Source organism: Podarcis erhardii (assembly GCF_964252035.2).
Source record: "Podarcis erhardii genome assembly, chromosome: 6".
Lineage (NCBI taxonomy): Eukaryota > Metazoa > Chordata > Lepidosauria > Squamata > Lacertidae > Podarcis > Podarcis erhardii.
In genome coordinates, this window is record NC_138510.1 from 28,692,077 (window position 1) to 28,710,745 (window position 18,669).

At 40.2% G+C, this 18,669-nt stretch overlaps 2 protein-coding genes across 8 annotated transcripts in view; one reads left to right on the forward strand and one right to left on the reverse strand.

Moving 5' to 3' along the window:
* Positions 1-18,669, reverse strand: part of TGIF2 (TGFB induced factor homeobox 2) — a 377,907-nt gene that overhangs the window by 329,450 nt on the left and 29,788 nt on the right. The window lies entirely within an intron of this gene.
* The window catches only part of DLGAP4 (DLG associated protein 4), a 330,460-nt gene that overhangs the window by 305,109 nt on the left and 6,682 nt on the right, over positions 1-18,669 (forward strand). For 6 of the 7 annotated variants that reach the window (XM_081867584.1, XM_081867586.1, XM_081867585.1 and 3 more), the window contains 3 exons: positions 14,017-14,378; positions 17,480-17,571; positions 18,033-18,442. In XM_081867584.1, coding sequence (XP_081723710.1) covers positions 14,017-14,378; positions 17,480-17,571; positions 18,033-18,442 — 864 coding nt within the window. Of the gene's footprint in view, positions 1-14,016; positions 14,379-17,479; positions 17,572-18,032; positions 18,443-18,669 lie in introns of those variants that run through there. The other variant, XM_081867590.1, reaches the window with a different exon arrangement.

Consider the following 18,669-nt stretch of genomic DNA (forward strand, 5'->3'; position numbering starts at 1 on the left):
GCTAAACGTCTGTAAGATTCTCCTGTCTGAAACTTTGAAGCAGAGAGTCTTAATGTTTTGAATCTAGGGAAACGTTTTGTACTAGTCACATGTAAAGGAGAAATTGGGCTGTAAAAAGATTTGGCTTGTTGCCATTTGGGATATAGTCATAGTCTTAGGTATGCTTGGGAAAGGCTTTTATCTGATGCTTGTCTTTTGTTAGTTGAAACTTGGATTGTACATTAAACCTTGTTATTTAAAAAATATATCAAAACTTTTCCTGGGGCACAAATAAAACACTCAAAAAAATACCTCCCTTTCATGTTCTGTTGTCCAGTGTAGAATGCTTAGAATAATGCTGGGTAGTGGAAAAATGTGTCTCTGCAGTCAGAATCTGACATTCATATTTCCTACCCAGATATGTGTTGCTTTAAACTGCACATTTCTAATATGTCTGGCTCACATACCGTATTTTTCCTTCTATAACACGCAGATTTTTTTCTCCTAAAAAGGAAGGGGAAATGTCTGTGCGTGTTATTGAGCGAATGTGTGGTCCCTGGAGCCAAATGGCGCGAGGGGAGGCAAAAAAAAGCAGGCAAAAATCAAATCGCGTGTCTCCTAGAAGGGAAACCTGAAAAGAGGAAGCGGCTGCTTTCCGGCATTCTGCCTCAGGGTCTTACTGCCCACCCATCTCTGTTTCCTTGCTGTGTTTGCTCAAACGGAACAAAGAGCAGAGAAAGCCCCTCCCCTTCAGTCAAGCAGAGGGGAAAGCAGAGTGAAAACATGCAGGAGGGGGAGAGAGAGAGAGAGAGAGAGAGAGCGCGAGAGCGCGAGCGCGAGCTGGCTGGCTGGCTTGGGTGGGTAGGTGAGGGAAAGCTTTTGCCTTCCTTTCCTCCCTCCCGTTATACCCCTCTCCTGCATTCTTAGCCAGCTGCTTCTCTGCACACCCCTCTCCTGCTCCTTGTCCCTTCTGTGTTTTTCCTTCCCTCCCCACTTAAAATGTGGTTTAAAAGCATGGATCCACATGGATCCTCAGGATCTTTGCATTGGGTCAGCCCAAATTCACCATCAGATCACATAGCATGTCCATGGTTACAGCCTGCCCCCCCCAAAATCACGCACCCACTGTTGCCTGGGGCTGCAATGGTGCAAAAACGTGGTTACAAAACATGGATCCACATGGATCCTCAGGATCTTTGCATTGGGTCAGCCCAAATTCACCATCAGAGCACATAGCATGTCCATGGCTACAGCCTGCCCCCCCAAAATCACGCACCCACTGTTGCCTGGGGCTGCAATGGTGCAAAAACGTGGTTACAAAACATGGATCCACAGGGATTCTCAGGATTTTTGCATTGGGTCACCCCAAATTCACCATCAGATCACATGTCTGTGGCCACAGCATGAAGCACAAAAATGATACATCCACTGTTTCATTCAGAATGCTTTTTCCCTTGTTTTCCTCCTCTAAAAACGATGTGTGTGTTATGGTCAGGTGCGTGTTATAGAACGAAAAATACGGTAGTACCGTAAATTTGCTGGAGATTGCTCAACTTACAAAGCTTTCAGTATCTTTGTGTCATTGGGAATGGAGTAGGGGGCATTTACTGCAAAACAATGCTGGTCTATGACTGTTTCAAAACAGTCTATAGTATTAGAAGGTTTTTTTCTGCATGTCTGAAGCAAGGATAATTATTATTTATTGTATTAGTTGCTTTATACAAAAAGATGCCTTAAAGCAAATCAGCAACTACATAAAATGAAAAAAGCTAAAATCAGAAATAAATAACCTAGAGAATAATAAAGTTCCTAAAAGTGCTCATCCAACAATACTTTAAAAATAACAAATTCTGCCTCTCCCCACCAAAACATGAGCACCACAATAAAGATCAAAATCATAGCAAAAGGAAATTTCATCATAACTCCCAATGAAAACTGTTAATGCTGATTTCTTAAAGAATGCAAAAGTCAGTATTTTTTTTCTTGCAGAGGAAAAAGTTCCCTTGCTGATCTCTCTATAAATTGTAATATCTATCAACTGAGAGTATATGGAATGCAGGGATCTAAAACTTATCTACTTTCTCCCCAATTATAGGGAAGCAATGGCTAATTAAATTTAATGTGGTTTCCTAGAAACTGACTCGTGCTTTCCTGCTGTTGACTGGACCCATCTGTCTGTAGTTTTCCTTTCTGGAGATTAGGGAAAGGAAGCTCTGGCCTTGATACAAAATTCTTCACCCTTGATAGTTTTTCATGAGCAAAAGCCACATCGGATACAATTACACTCCTTGGTTCTGTACAGGGCATATAATGGGTGATCACTCAAACTGTGGCAAGCAAGGGAAACTTTGCATTTAATTTAACAAAGGCAATGCTAAGTCAGCTCCTTTGGTATTTGCAACATCCGCTTCTGCTGTTTCATGTGAAATGCTAACTTAAACTAGGGTTCCAAGTGAGAACCACAGTCTTCAGAATAGCTTGCAGATTGTAAACCTGCTATAAATTAATAGGGTGGGTGCAAAAGGGCTTCCAATATTAGAAAAATAAAATTTTGTGTTTGTTCTTTGAATAACTGTGTTCCAGGTGATGGCTTGGTAGCTTGGATGTCGAAATAGTTTCTTATTAATTGTGACACTCCTTCCCAAGGAGAAAATTGTCCCAGCATAGTCATTCTTTGGGTTCCTTATTGAGCAGAGTTTAAACACTTAGTCCAGAACGAAGAAGCAAGCCTCTGAAGGTTAATGGCATATGATTTAAGAGTTTTATCTGCTCTCTTCTGCGAAAATTGTTCACTTGCTATCTTAATATGCTGGTGGCATGATTTTTCAGCTGTGGTCTATAATGTTTCCACTCTATGCAATGTTTGTTCAGAGTGTTTATTCAGAGAGCATTTATTCCTATGATTATATAACATTACCCAATAACACTTTTTTCTTTCCTTAGCTCACAATTCAAATGATAAAATACTGTAAACACAAAGTATTAAAATCAACAGTCTGCAGCATAAACATTTTCCAACAGAGAGGATAATAGAAACAGTTAACAACTGTTTATGTGCTGTACATTTTTAGTTAAACACTTTAAAATTGGATTTTAAACCCTGGGAGAAAAGTCTTCACCTGCATGCACTTAAAGAAGGTGCTGGATGAGCTTCTGTGGGAAGGGTGTTATAGAACAGGAATCTTAGCACTAAGAAGGCCCACTGCTTGACAGCCACCTGGAGCAGATCTTGAGGTTTCAGTTGCCCAACACTTTAAACTGCGTCTGGACAGACTTGGCAATTGGGGCTGCTAATGAAGCACTAGCATAATATGATCTAATTGTCCAGTTAACAATCATACAGGCCTATTTTGGATCAAGTGCAGTTTCCAAATTATTTTCAAAAGCAGCCCCTTGTATACAACAGAAGCAGCCATTTGTACAACTCACTGCAATATAGATGGGTTGTCAGTGCATGGTTAATTGTAACTACATTATCTCAATTTACATATGGTAATAGCTGATAAAAGATATTCCAGGCAACAGAGGCCACTCAGGACTCTAATGGCAATGCTGGATGAATGAGCACATATAAACTGTGTATCTGATATTCTTTAGCGCGCAGTACAGCCCCCTTCAGAATAGGTCTAAAAGCCATTCACCCAGGTGATGAATCACCCACCAACATTATCTCAATTGTGTCTGGATTGAGTTTCAGTTCATTTGCCTTCATACAGTCCATTACCATGCCCAGGCACTGGTTTAGGACACCAGCAGCTGCACCTGAATTTGAGAAAGCTGAGTGTCATTTGCATATCTCTGGATAACCTCTCTCAGCAGTTTTGTGTAGGTGTTGAACAGCAAGGAGTAGAGAACAAAACCCTGCAGGATGCCAAAGTAAAACTGCCAAGGGGTCAATAAATGCTCCTCTAGCACTACCCTCTGGCATCAATTATCCAAATAGGAATGGGACCCACCACTAAGTGGTGCTTCCAATGATCAACTTAGATAGCCTTCCCAGAAAGGTACCTTGGCCAGTGCATCAAAAGCCACTTGGAGGTCCAAGGAAATAAACAGTGTTTTATTCCTGCTTTCTCCTTCCTAGAGTGATCAAGGCAGTTTCTGTCCCAAACTCAAACCTGAAGCCTTAACTGAGATGGTTGAAAAATCAGCTTGTTAGCGACAACTTTCCTGGGCACCTTACCTAGGAAGGGGATGCTTGCCACTGGCCTAGGAGCCAATGTGGTGTAGTGGTTAGAGTGTTGGGAAACCAGGGTTCAAACCCTCACTCAAGTTTACAAAGCACATTTGGTGACCTTGAGCCACTCACAGCTTTCAAATTTGACTGGGTGATAAGCATACTTCTTGGGGGGAGGGAGTTGTGGTGTCATTACTCTGCATAACTCTTAACTTCTGCTAGTTAGGGCAAACAATTTTTTTAAATATTTATTTCAAATTTCTATATTGGCCTTCCATAAGAAAAGACTTCTCTTCCCAGAAGGAAAAATGCAGAAAAGGAAAATACAGGAACAATTAAAATGCTGGTAAAGCAAATTGGGACAATCTTTGTTGGCGTACGTCTTACCTGGGAGACTATGGAAGAGTGCACCTTTGTGGGTAAAGTCAAACATTTGGAGAGTTTCAGCACCTGCTGTGGTTGTAGAGACAGATATAGAAGAGACATATTTTACTGCAGTTGGAGCAGATAAAGGCTTCTGGTTTTGCTGCTACAGGTTTCAACACCACCACACAGCTGTATTCACATGAAGGGTTTGTTGGCGGGGGGAGTGTCAATACAAAATGTACACTGTCCTGATTGAAATAGTCTTTGGCTGGTGGGTCATAGCCTGATCCAAGGTGGGTCACAACAGCGGTACTACTATCATGCAAATATATGGTAAAATATAAAGAAATAGGTTCCCAAATGTATGTTTGGGTTAAAAGTGGGCCATGAGTCTAAAAAGGTCAAAGATACCTGCTGTAGAGGACATTGAAATCAGCTGAGTAGAGTTCATCGAGCGAATTATGATATCCTGTAAGTAACTGCTCAAAACATCAGCTCCCTCCAGCAGCTTTTCTTTTCCTTTCAGGGCATCCAAGTGAAGCTTCTTTCATCCTGTGTTTAGAGTGACTCATGGTTGGGAAAGAGCCAGCTCACTGCTATTATGCATTAAAAGATCACATTGGTGTGTGTTAGCACTGATGGAGGAAGAGCTAGATCAGCAGTGGGGAACAGGATTTGGCCGGTGAGCCAGAAGGGCTCCCCCACCCCTGTGGCTATTTTGACAAGTGGGTGGCACCATCCACCTGTCAGTCGCATGACATCACCATAATATCAGGGTACCCAACTTAAAATGAAAGAATCAAGAGCACACTCTTAAGCAAGCTCCCAGTTCTTTCCTTTCTTCTTTTCCAGCCCATTTTACTGTAGATGGACAGTATTTTACTTAATTACAATTTTATGATGCCCTTCCTGTAAAGAGCTCGAGGCCTTTTCTTCTTCTGCCCACCTCCTACTCTATGTTGTTTTCCCAGCCTGACCAACCTCCAAGGAATGTTATGGAGAACAGCTGGTCCGAAAGGCACCCAGTGATCTTCATGGTTGAGAGAGGATTTGAATCTGGGTCTCCTCACTCCTAGTCCCACTTGCTAAATACTACGCCACACTGGTTTTCTTTACATGCATCCCTCTTCATACAGAAATTACACTTGCACCGCCCACCATCTACTCCAAGGTATAACCTCCACCCCCAAATAATACTGATATGGCATTTCTTCCAAAGTGATGAAAATAGGTGTGTTGATAATAGAAACAAAGATTTACTATGAATATTCCTTAGCCTGCGGCCAACTTCCTTGGGAATAATTCGTAAGTGCTGGCTTGTTTCTCTTTTTTTAAACAATGACAAATAGACATTCCAGAAAAAGAAATCAAGGTAGCCGAAATAAGAGTTAGCTGTTAAGAAACCTGATATAGGCCGTAGCAACGGGAGAGGCAGAATGTAGGTCAGTGCCTTTTGTAGGCTGATGAAATTATTGTGGGAGCTCCCAGAGGAAAATAAAATACCGTATTTTTTGCACCATAACACTCACTTTTTTCCTCCTAGAAAGTAAGGGGAAATGTCTGTGCGTGTTATGGAGGGAATGCCTACGGGTGGCATGCCTACAGATTTTCCTCCTCTAAAAACTACGTGCGTGTTATGGTTGGGTGCGTGTTATAGAGCGAAAAATACGGTATGTTGCCTGTAAAGCTAGAAGAAGAGAAGCTTTTATAAGTATTAGAATTTATTGATCTTATGTTCCAAAAATGAGGAGATGTTGCCAATTGCCTTAAGGTGAAACGTATCCATTATCCAACATTAGTTAGCATAGCAAAATGGAAAAAAATGGATTTAAAGAAACTGACTTGTATTCTGCTGCTTGGGATTGTTGAATCTTCTCATCCATTTGGAACTTATGAGATGGTGGGCTGCAGTGGGGGAAGGATAAGGTTATATAGCAGAATGGATCCAAAGCTGCCCTTTCATTCACAGGACTCCTTCCATGACTGGTCTTTGATCCAGTGGAGGATCAACTAATGGAAGGTGCTAGGTGCTATTTCTCACTGATTTTATCAACACCACCCCTTGAACCCATCTGCTTTGAAAGGTTGGTGGACCCTCCAGCACAGCTTAAGAGGTGATGGGGGGGGGGGCTGTAATGGAGGGGGTGAATTGTCAGTACAATGCCTCCTTTCCATTTGCATTACAGACACCAGTGGTGCCTTTTACATCAGCACAACTCCACTGACTGGATTTTGGAATCCAACCCAGTATTTCATCTATATATTCCCAGTTTCTTTGCTTCTCGCAGAATCTTGTTAGCTATGCTCTGTGCTGTCATCACAATTTCTAGAACTGCTGTCATCACTAATTGGGAATAGAGGTGTCTTGGGCTACATACTGATTGCTATTCCTCCTTTGATGTTGTAGCAACAGAAGCAAACAATTTTTGCAGCTTTGCCCTGTACAAAGGCAAACGTCACCAGTTCTGCATCTCATTTATGTGCTTTGGGGAACAGGTTTGTTTTTTTTTTTAAGGTGCTGCATATTGCAGATAATTAATGAATTTAAAATATATTTAAAGACTTTTTGGGCAGTATTCTCAGTAGAGGCTCAGGCATTCAAAGGCTGAACAAGCAGAGATCTTTTCATCACTGAAAAAATATGGATTATTCTAAAATGGAATTGATTATCTTAGTCCCCTGTCTAAATTTAGAAAGCTGCAATCATTCCTGTGGTTCATAGTAAGCAATAAAATTCTATTTTGAGAGAGTAGCTATTGCCATAGAAACATTTATTTAAATCTAAACCCAATTTTGTGTGCCTTCCAAAATAGTTTTTAGAAATCATTTTTGATTAATGAATTGCTGTTCTCTATTACAGATGTACCATACTTGCATTGAGTGTTTCATGGGCAAGGCTCAAATGAATGTTTCTGCCATGGTGCATGGAAGAACATGGAAAGAGAAACTCAGTGTACATTATATAACACTAGCTTGTTTAGACCACACAACAAACCCAGCACACCTTTTAAGCACTTGCCACCTTGTATCCATCTCTGTGGGTGGTTGCTACAAGGAACACATTGTATTATAAAGAGGACCTTTGCATTCTAATGTTCTATTAAGTCTCCCAGCCTCTGTACCAGTTGCCTAACAATCCACTTCACTGAAAGATGAATGGAATCAAGAATGCTTAGGGTGCACCCTGTTTGTTTGACTTGCAGGCAGAGCCAAATCTTTGAATAATCTGCATCTGGTTAAAGGGGTACCAAGCCATTGCAGCAAAAAATAGTAAAGTGCCTGCAAGGTGGCATGGGGTTAAAAGGTACATGGGTTTGTTCCAAGCTCAAGCAAGCATTTAGATTCCCTGAAATCAGTCCCATCAGAATGAAGGCTATCATTTTCCTCGAATATGAGCAAATTATCCATGTGAAATGTGACCTTCTGAATAGTCTCTCATTACTTGCACATTATGTTATCTTAACTTGTAATAGCAGGTTTAGCAAAGGGCAGCTCATAGGAAATCAAATACCTTATACCAGATTTGTCACTGGTTTGCACACCTGTCAGAAGCAAATCTTGATGGAATTTATTGTCAAGTAGCTGTGTTTAGGATCACAGCCTTAGTGAAACACTGTACAATTCTACAGATGAGGGCATTAAGAGGCAAATATTGCAAAATGGCTTAATATTACCTGTGTGAGTACTGAGGGAATTGCCATTAGGGTAATAATTTGCTTGAAATCCATTGTGCAGCTTACTCTGCAGTGTTTTTGCTGTGTCTAATGGAGAGCATGAAATAATTCTTAGGGTGGAACAGACGGAACACTGGAAAAAAGACACCCAGGCCCTTCAAATGGAAAAGTCTAAATTTGGTATTTTTGCAGGTGATATGTTTAGGTCAATGGGTTTCACATTGTTAAATCTGAATATGCCCAAGGGCTACATTTAACTTGTTAAATAGACTTTTGCCAATTCAATCAAGCATGGACCATTTTGTAGAATTAAGTTGGAAGTCCAGCCCTAAAACTCACAACTTCCTTCTTGAATATGTCAGATTTTGATATGAACCCAATAAAAAAGTTATTTTGGTTTTTTTATTAATATTTTTATTAATTTTCCAGCATAAATTCATACCAAATTAACCATTCAATACTCACTTAATTATTCTTTTAGACTTCCATCAGCATGTCTGACAATTCTCCGTCTTACCTCTTTATCTCACATTTCTCAATTTTATATTGCACTTTACCAATCTTAATCATAACATATTTTTAAAGCAATATTTCACAGAGCTTCTTGAAAACCAACAATTAGCAATTGATCATCACAAACAGTTTTGATATACTCTGTAAATTTCTTCCAGTCCTCAGTGAATTTCTGGTCTCTTTGATTCCTGATTCTCCCCGTTAGTCTGTCCATTTCTGCGTATTCCATCAATTTCATTCTCCATTCTTCTCTCGTGGGCATTTCTTCCTGTTTCCACTTCTGCGCCAGCAAAATTCTGGCTGCTGTAACTGCATACAAAACTAATTTCACATCTTTTTTACTAATTTCATTACCCAATACACAATAATGTATACCCAATGTGTTCCCTGAGAAATTATTCTGGAATGTCATACATCCTGAAATTTACATTTTCGCCTTTTGAAGTACCATATAACCCAAATGTATTAGAGTTTATTTTGTAGCCGTGTTTGTTCTTGTATCTACCATCGTCTTTAAACTAGATAGTTTGTTTCCTTTCAGTGTGGCTTTTTGGGGAGAGGTGAGTGGGTCCTCTGTAAAATAGTACATGGCTTTGTAAACTATGCACATGTGGAGACAGAATGTCTTGAAATTCTTGTGTCTCAAGTGTAATGCACGATACAGAGTTCATTATCAAACTGCAATACCCTTTTGGATTGAGGAATTTTACAAAGTCAACTGCATGTTATCAAACTGCTGTTAGGAGATATCAGTAAATTAGCTTTTGCAAGATGTCCATGTTATCATTCCACATACTACACAGGAGTAATGAGTAGCTTGTGCTTTCTTGGTTTGCATTTTGTGTGTGATGGTGACTGCTTAAGATTAAACTATTAATCTATCCCTATGATTATTTGGATTGCTCTTTTTGAATTCCTCTTTCCCCCATTTGCAACATGTATCTGTTCCTCCTTTATAAAGGATGAGAGTGTAGACACTACCTAGTGAACTCAACTGGTATCATAATTAATCATCCAGTAATGCTGGAATAGTCAACCATGTATTGATTTTATCCCACTTCCACCATGGGACTAGATTGGTTTAAATCGCAAGCATTCTACTTTTTAATATATTGGTGATCCACCATTACAAACTCAAAGGGTTTGTGATACTGGGTAGAACAGAATAATGCAAGTCAGCAATTGTTTTGAAACAATTATGGTTCCTTATTTATTCATTCATTGCACTGAGCATCACACATAACTGTGTCTGTCTTCCTGGATTGTGAGTGACTGAGTTCTTGCCCAAGTAAACAAATGTTCCTCAATAAGCTGACTGATGCTCTTGGCTCCAGATAAAAAGCCCATTTCTTTCTCTGCAGCATTGTTCTTGCCATGCTTTGCAACAAACAAGTCTTTTAGATTTAAAGTCAAGTTCTACTGCCAGTTTGTTCTCTGCTACAGTAAAACACTTCAAAAAATAAGAACTGTGCAAATATAACTTTGGTTATGGTTGTTGTTGTTGTTTAAAAAAGGTGTGTGGTACATACATACTAGTTCTGCATTCTTGTGCTGACTTGTTTAATATGAAGTCGCTGCTATTTAAAGATTAAACCATTTTTTTAACATCTTCACACACAAATTCAAATAATCTTGGCCAGCTGCCAGCAATCTTTCGAATGTTGGCCAAGACTGGAGGCAACCAAGAATGCCTGGAAATAATTAATCGAAATAGATGGTACCAACTTCTGAAATGCTATTTTCTGAAAATAGCTGTTGCCAGAAAAATGACAGATAGCTAAGCAGCATATATATCAAAAGTAAGCAACCTGTTTATATAGGTTTAAAAAAAATTTCATTTGACTGGAATAAGTCTAGTGTTGTGCTTATCTAAACTTAAGAGAAAGTAAGAATTCAGAATTACTAATTCTTCATGTCTGTTGCTTCTGACATTATGGCCCCAAGTGCTGATGAAGGAAATCTGTGAGTTTTAAACGTCCCATGAGCCTGTAATGTTTCACCCAGTTTCCAGCTAAAAGTACACTTCATATTGCAGAATAGATCACCTGCTTTGCATGCAAAATATCCCAGGTTTGATGCTGCAGCTCCAGGTCCTGGATATTGGGTAGGAAGACTCCACATGACCTTTACCTAAGAAGTTGGAACGCTGCTGCCCGAAAGAAAGCTAGATGGACTATTACTGCATGCAGTAGACCATAGGTTTACTCAATAACTGACTTCTTGTGGTGATACCTTCTGGAACTTAGAGATGAAATAGAGGATAAGACAGGTGCTCCTCTGAGCTACTAAATGCTAGAGAATAGCTAACAAATAAAACTAATTAGATTAGCCATTATTTGTTCATACTATGGTATGAACAAACTGTATATATGTATGTACAAACTGTAGGGGTGATTATTTCCGAGGTTTCAGTTTGAACACCATATTTTACCAGACTCTTGTGTATTGAGCTAAACACTTGCTAGGCATTAATGTTTTGATGAAAAGTTTGAGATGCTTTTCTTGCTGTTCTGTCACAGGTTTGTGGCCTCATGTCCTCTGGGGCTCTGAAGCAGATTATTCTGAGGAAAGATAGATGGCTCTGTGAGGAGAGGAAGGACAGTCACTTCTGGCTTCCTAATTTTAGTATTTTTCCTCTTTAGGTGCTCATTTGGGGCTTAAAGAGCAGGAATGATTGGGAGGCTATTTATGTTAACATCCCAGGAAGGAGAAATATTTCCAATGCAGATGAGTTGTGTATGCTTTACATCCATAACAAAACTATCAAAAGCCATTTTCCAATGTGAGAATTCCCTTAGTCTTTTGAGGTGTATTTCCCTCCTCCTCTTCTAGTTTATATTCAATACCATCCACAAACAGTATTTATTCAGAGTTAATTATGAGGAGGAAAATCAGTATTCATTATGTAATCTGCCTGGGCAAGTCCTTGTAATAAGTGCCCTTTGAGTAATGCAAGGTCGCTTTTTAATGAATGCTGAAAACAGACCAGGGAAAAGATGAGGGCTTCAAGTAGGTGTGGCTTGCAACAAAATATTGCAGTGTGTGTTCTTCTCACAGGTGTGTCCTATTCAGAATTCCTTCTAGGCAGCCATGGCTGCACCTAGCAAATAATTCTGTTCTTTCCTTTCCACCTTTGCTTTTACAACGGACATGCAACATTCTGTGGCTACTGAGCATGCTCATTGGACTGGCTTTGGGTAGGGGCAGGATTGGTCAATAAATTTAATGTATGTCTTGGGGTTCCCCCAGGTATACAGTTTACTCCCTCTTGTTTCTCTGTAGTCCTGTTTTGACTCTGTTTCTGTCAGCACTGACTGCTTTAGTTAACTGTTAAGAGGGAGAATCAGGACGCAATGCACATGCAATGCACATATTTCAGTGGACTGAAGCACAGAGTGTACAACTGCCTACACTCAAACCTTTCTTACAAACAATATCAAGTATGTTCTCCTTTTATTCATCTCTGTCTTCTGGTACTACTTCAGAGAAAAACAACTTTGGGGCTAGTATTTCATATCAACTGGATTAGGAGGTTGTGTTTGGACATAATGATAAATTATGGGCTATTGTTGAAAAGGCAAGGCTTGTGCTTGAATGATCTGCCTCTCCTATTTTTTCTCCAGTGTAGCCAAAGAAGGAAACTGTTTTCATCTAACCATAGTTTAGCCTTACGTCTGAACCTGGAAAAACTATGGTTAATCTTAACTGTGGCTTATTGAAACAAGTCAGCAACAACAAAAACCATAGGTTAGCTGCCTTCAGACATAATTATACATAATGAGTTGGCCACTGAGTGGCTGAAGAGTTGTGAAGTAAACAAGCAAAACAGTAGCTTACCCTACATTTTTCTATATAAAATGCTTGAGCTGACTTACAAAGTAAGATTAAAATAATTTCAAATACACATAGCCTGTTTAAAATATACAAAATACATATTTGAAACCATAAAATATTAAAATCAAAGAAGCTGGTTTACAATAAAAACAGGTTTTCATGCTTAAAATATATAGGTAACTTTAATATAGTCCCTAGATAGGAGTAAAGACTTTTATTGTTAGGTTAACTGTATATGCCAACTATTCTGTAACTGTTGCCAAAGGAAGTTGGAATCCACCTTATAAGCTCTTGTAGCGACACCCACCTACAAGTATGCACTAAACTCTCAAATTTCAGCACATGTGCATCACTTTTCAGTTAGCTTAGATCCAGGTCCTTGTAAAACTGGCAGAATATGGATGTGTCGGTGGCATTATTTATTTATTTTTAAGTCCATCTTATTTGTGAGATCGCTTTCTGACAGGAGCTGCCTTTTTATAGAAAAAAAATGAATTATTGTGACACCTTCAAACTAGGAATTTTATTAAAGTATAAGCTTTCAAGAACTATAATTCCACTTCATCAGATGTCTATACTAGAGATTCTGTAGTTACTGCTAAAGAAAGCTGACACCTGACAAAGTTGACTCTAGCCCATGAAAGCTTGGGCCTCATCAAAATGGATTCGTCACCTCCTCTCTTCACCCATGTGCCCCCTAAATCTGTTTTAGAGGTTCCCTCAACCCTCTGGAGCAAATTTGAGGAGGTCATGGGGCACGCAGGAGGGAGGAGAGGGAGGAAAGTCCCATTGAGTAAATAGAAGTCATTCCGCTCACACAATTAGGCTCTTTTGTCTTTAAGCTGCTACAAATGCTTTGTTATTTACTGAAACTATATAGCAAGTTTATTATATGAAGTTTAAGTTCCACATCAAGAAAGTTGTGGAATGCCCCATTGTTCTAGCTCCAGAATTTGCGTGGCTATTAGTAAGCCTAGAGCTTTATTTCTCAAAAATATTGTTTTTCAACAAAAGTGAGCATGGCTGGTGTCTCACAGCATCTTTCTGTGGCATTTCTCATTTTCTAGGTCCAAGTGCCAGGTTGGTCAAGATACTGAAACTTTCCACTGATGGGTTCAAACACCAAGAGGTGGTTTTATCAGGACCTTCTATATAAAGCAAAATTGCAGGCTTCCACCCCACTACTGTGTAGCCCCTTTCAAGTGTGGCTTGCTTTATAGCTTTTTGGAGGGTTTTTCCTCTCTTTTTCCATTATCTTCCAGTCTGTGTTATGGTGTTCCTCTTGAATTTCACAGCAGGGTAGTGCTGGCTATTCATGTGCTTTGGGCTGCTCCGTGCATAGGCTGACCTATTCTGCATCTATGCTTGTTAGCTTCTCTAAACATTGTTACCAATTTGCTTTTTCTCTCAACTCACTGGGTTTTTGCTGCTTCCCTTCTCTCCCTCCACACTTTCTCGCTGCCGCTGTCGCAGGTTCGGCATGCCTAGTGGGCTATAAAAAGACACCGCCACCAGTCCCACCTCGGACCACCTCAAAGCCGTTCATCTCTGTCACCGTGCAGAGCAGCACCGAATCGGCACAAGACAACTACCTGGACAACCAGGACCACAAGAGCGAGGTCAACAGCCAGTCGGGACTGAGCAATTCCTCGGATAGCTTAGACAGCACCAGACCACCCAGCGTGACAAGAGGGAGCATTGTGCCTCCAGCCAGGGAGCCTCCTGAGTTACCCCAGAAAAATGCAACCTTGAAGAGCGACAAGGGGACCCTGACAAGTGAGGAGCCAAAGGTGGAGAATATCCCCAAAAGGAAGCTGTCATCTATAGGAATACAAGTATGGAATCGTTTGTTCTCATTAGCACTAGAAGATGTTCTTAATGTAACCATTTTTACATGTGCATCCTTGTTTCACTGCTCTGGCATCTGTGCCCGCTTGGTGTGCCTCTGCTGAACTTTGACTTTATAAAAGTCCAGGGGCACTTGAGAAGAAATTAATTAAGGCATATATAGCAAACAGGCCTCTAGGAAAATTCTTCTTTGATAACCCCCACGTATTGGTAGCACCACAAGTCCACTTGTTGAAGCCCATAAGAGAGAGGTGTTTACAGGGCAGACATGCTAAAGAATCACAGGGTTCAGCCCTATCCTAAGATGTGCATTGTGCAGTTGAATCAACCCAGTTCTAAATCAAGAGACGTTTACCATATTAAAAAAAATCAATTTCCTATATGCCACACACAGTGTAGTAAACCTTGGCTGTTATTCAGTAAGATTTCGACTTTTGCATGGCAAATGTTCTGATTGCAGAATTCTGCAAAAACACATGCAAGTTCAAATATTGTGGAAGTGGCATACTAAGTACTTAAACATACAATTTCATTGGCTTTCTGTCAAATAATGATTCTTTGGTTCCTGGATTTCCTGTAAATTCACAGGGAATCCAATGGCAATGTTAAAATATAGTCAGGAATGCATGCACTGCTGTACATGATGCAGAAAAGAAAGCTACTTTGGGGAACATTTAAATAATAAGTAATGTTCTGCCTTCTGCTGTCAGATTTCCAGAACAGCTATGCATTCCTTCCTTACTGGAAGCTTTGCAGTTGCTTCCAAAGACTTGTGCTCACCCAAGTAAGAAAGTACCTGAGTGCAAATCCAATTGTTGTTAGCAGGAACAAATACATGTTCTTTACTGCACAAAACCTTTTGTGTGTTGGTCTTCGAACAATGAGTATTTCTAGGTTACCCAACTTATTTATTTATTCAGAATATTTATCAACTGATTCATTAAAAAAAAACTAACTACAGCAGTGTGCAACAAGATACAAATATGAAATTCTTACACAGCAACAAATACAAATAAAACAGATCTCGCAGAATTACACAGTGGCCAGTGACATGCTAGAAATGTCCGGGATAAATGGAAACGTTATAAGCAGAGGCTGAAAACACAGTTTGTGCGTGTCTCATTATAGGAGGAAAGAGTATTCTTCTTTTTAAAATACGTTTTCCATAGAGTAAATGCTTCTTAAAGCAGAGAAAGTATACAGTTGTTCACTTGTTGCAAAGGATCCAGGCACATTACCTCCAGGCTTGTTTATTCATGAGATAATTTGTACCCTGCTTCATCCACCTAAAAGGAGCCTTCAAGAGAAGGTTAACAATAGTATTAAAATAAAAAAGCAAATATTAAAACGCAAGCATGAAACAACAGTGAATGAAAACACAGGTTCAGGACAGTTGCATATTGCTGCATTGCAGAGGGTTAGGCCAGATGATCCACAGGGGCCCTTCCAACTCCACAAATCGATGAAATCTCACCAAATCTAGCAGCATAAAGACAAGTTAGTGCTTCTGTTGTGAAGATACTGAGATGTTGGTTGTGAAGATACTGGTATCACAGGCACCCATTGGATAATGCCTGCGACATAACAGAACTGTCCTATGTGTCCACTCCATTTTATGTTAACACTTAGTTGGCTTTTTAAAGAATAATTTAAATAGCTTATGTAATAGTACAATTGCTGAATCACAACTGCAAAAGCACTTGTGTAGCTCTTTACAACAGGGCGCTAGCAAAGATGCTTCTTTCCCACACTCTGTAAAACACTCCACCATTATTATTAGTTACCGGTACCTGCACCTTTTCTTCACATTTCATGTTGGAAGTTTGAAACTGTGTACTTCCTCTATCCTGCACCAATCACATCCCTCTGAGACATGCTGTACCAACTCTCCTTTCCTCTTTATCCCGCCCTCTGCCTATTTACAGCACACATGGGAATACAGTTTTGTGCTCCTAGAAGTGCACTGGCACAAATATAAGCACTAAAGGAAAACTGTGTTGGGTTTAGATAGCCAAAGGTTATGCAAATTCATATTGACTAAAAGCTGCTGGCATCTTTGAAGCTAGGAAGTTATCTCGCCTACAAGGCATAACACCAGCCTGTGCTATACTCTCTTTTTCACACTTTATTTGCATTGCTTTGCCTGCTGGGAGCTTTGATGTAGTCACTTCCCCTTCACCAAAAGCTCTTTAAACGGAGCTATAAATTGTTGCATTTCTGAGGTCTACATCAGTTCTGAGTACTACCTTGACACTGATTCTTCCGTATGCAAGCAATAACTTGTGTTTCTCTGGGTTGTTTGTTTTTTCCCATCCCATTCCCAAATACTTGGTGAATAGATGGGGAATTACAGAGAAATGCTATCTTTAAAATGTCCTTTTAAGAGCAGCTGTAAGTATAATATCAAAATATTAAAAGCTTTCCTTTATTATATTCCAGCCACTTAAAACAGTCTAAATAATATGCAGCAGAAGGATAGGATAAATATGGCATCTTTGTGCCTTCTTCCTAATAGCAAGTTCACCTGGCGTCTATACAAGAACATTAGTGGTTCTTGTTTTTATCCATAAGCTGCCTTGAGTCCCATCAGGGAAGAAGGCAGGGTATGAATAAACAAATAACTGTGTAATAAAGCCAATATTCCTATTAAGAGTTCTGTTTTGCCCCATCCCAGTGCTTCTAAAGTTCCCTCTAGGATCATCTCACCAAGAAAGTATAATATTTTTTTATTAAAAAAATTTAAAGCAGTTTAAAATTTCACATCGCAGATGCATAACTATTCAGTTAAAAATCCCTGACTAAACAAAAATCTACTGTGAATGGCAAGAGCCTTGAAATTAGCTTTAGATAGGATGGCATTGGCCTGGTTTATGGTGCCAGCAGCCTCGTTTCCCTCCCTCTCTCTCTCCCCATCTCCATAGCGAAAAAGAAAGAAAAGAAAATGTGCTGCCTTTTGATGTGTGGTGTCTGCATGACCAGTGCATGTGTGTGTGTTTGCGTGCGTGCATGCCTCCTTCCTTCAAATGTGAATTCTAGCAGCAAGTTTTTGTGTTTTTGTTTTTTTTGTTTGTATCTTTTTGTTAATAAGGTTGACTGCCTTCAGCCAGTGGCAAAAGAGGAGCCCCCTCCATCAGCCACCAAATTCCAGTCCATCGGGGTACAGGTAGAGGACGAGTGGCGGTAAGTGGAAGACGCAGGCTTTTTTGAAAAAAAACCTCGTCCAGCTGCAGTTTCCCATTTTATAGTTTAGTTCCCTCTTTCTTTTTTCCTGCCTCAAATCACTGAGCATTGATGGGTTTCAGAACCTCTCCCAGTAGTAGCATGTTGGCTTAGTAATGTAGGTGAATCATTGGAAACCTGGAATAAAAAAATAAAAATAGAACTGGAAATGTAATTATAGATGTGTGCCAGTCTTTTTGTTTGGATGGCCTATTGCAGTGAGCAGGCAACCTTATAATTTTGTCTGTCTGCATGTGTGCGTGTGTGTCTGTGTGCAGAGAGGAACGGGGCAAGGAAACGCAGTTCAGCTGCAGGTGCCCCGAACAGATGCAGATTGTTGTGTCTGTGTGCCAAGTAATGAATCGGCCCTCCTCAAGGGCTGCTTTCTCTGATTCTCTCTCTTTCCCTCCTTCTCTTTGTAGCAACAGCCACTCTCACAGCATGTCAGCCAAGCAGGATACAGATTCTGATTCACAAGAACCGAACAACTCTACCTGTAAATCACCTGAGAGAAGCCTTGCTGATTGCCCCCCATGCAACAACTCCAACAGCCTTGATGCCAGTACGAGGCAAACAGCCATGCCCTCCCAGATCAAGAGAAACCTCTCCTATGGAGATAGCAATGACCCAGCCCTAGAGCCTTCCTCTCTTCCTCCTCCGGACCCCTGGCTTGAAACATCCACCAACACTCCATCAGAACCAACACAGCCGGGAGCTTGCCGAAGGGACGGGTATTGGTTTCAGAAGCTGCTGCAGGCAGAGACTGAAAGGTTAGAAGGATGGTGTCGTCAGATGGACCAAGAGACCAAAGAGAATAATCTCTCTGAAGAAGGTTGGTATGGATAATAAACTGACTCTGGTGGTAAAGGAGATTTCAGTCTGAAATGGTGAAATCTTTTCCTGGCACAGTGTTCAGGAATGACTGTGAGGCTGGGCCCAAATAGCAACTTACTGAAAGGAACACTTCATATTTTTTTACTGGGGATCTTGTAGAGAAAGGAAGTGGAGAGCCTTGTTCAAATTCTATTTTTCTTCAATATTGTAGGGACAGTGGCAACA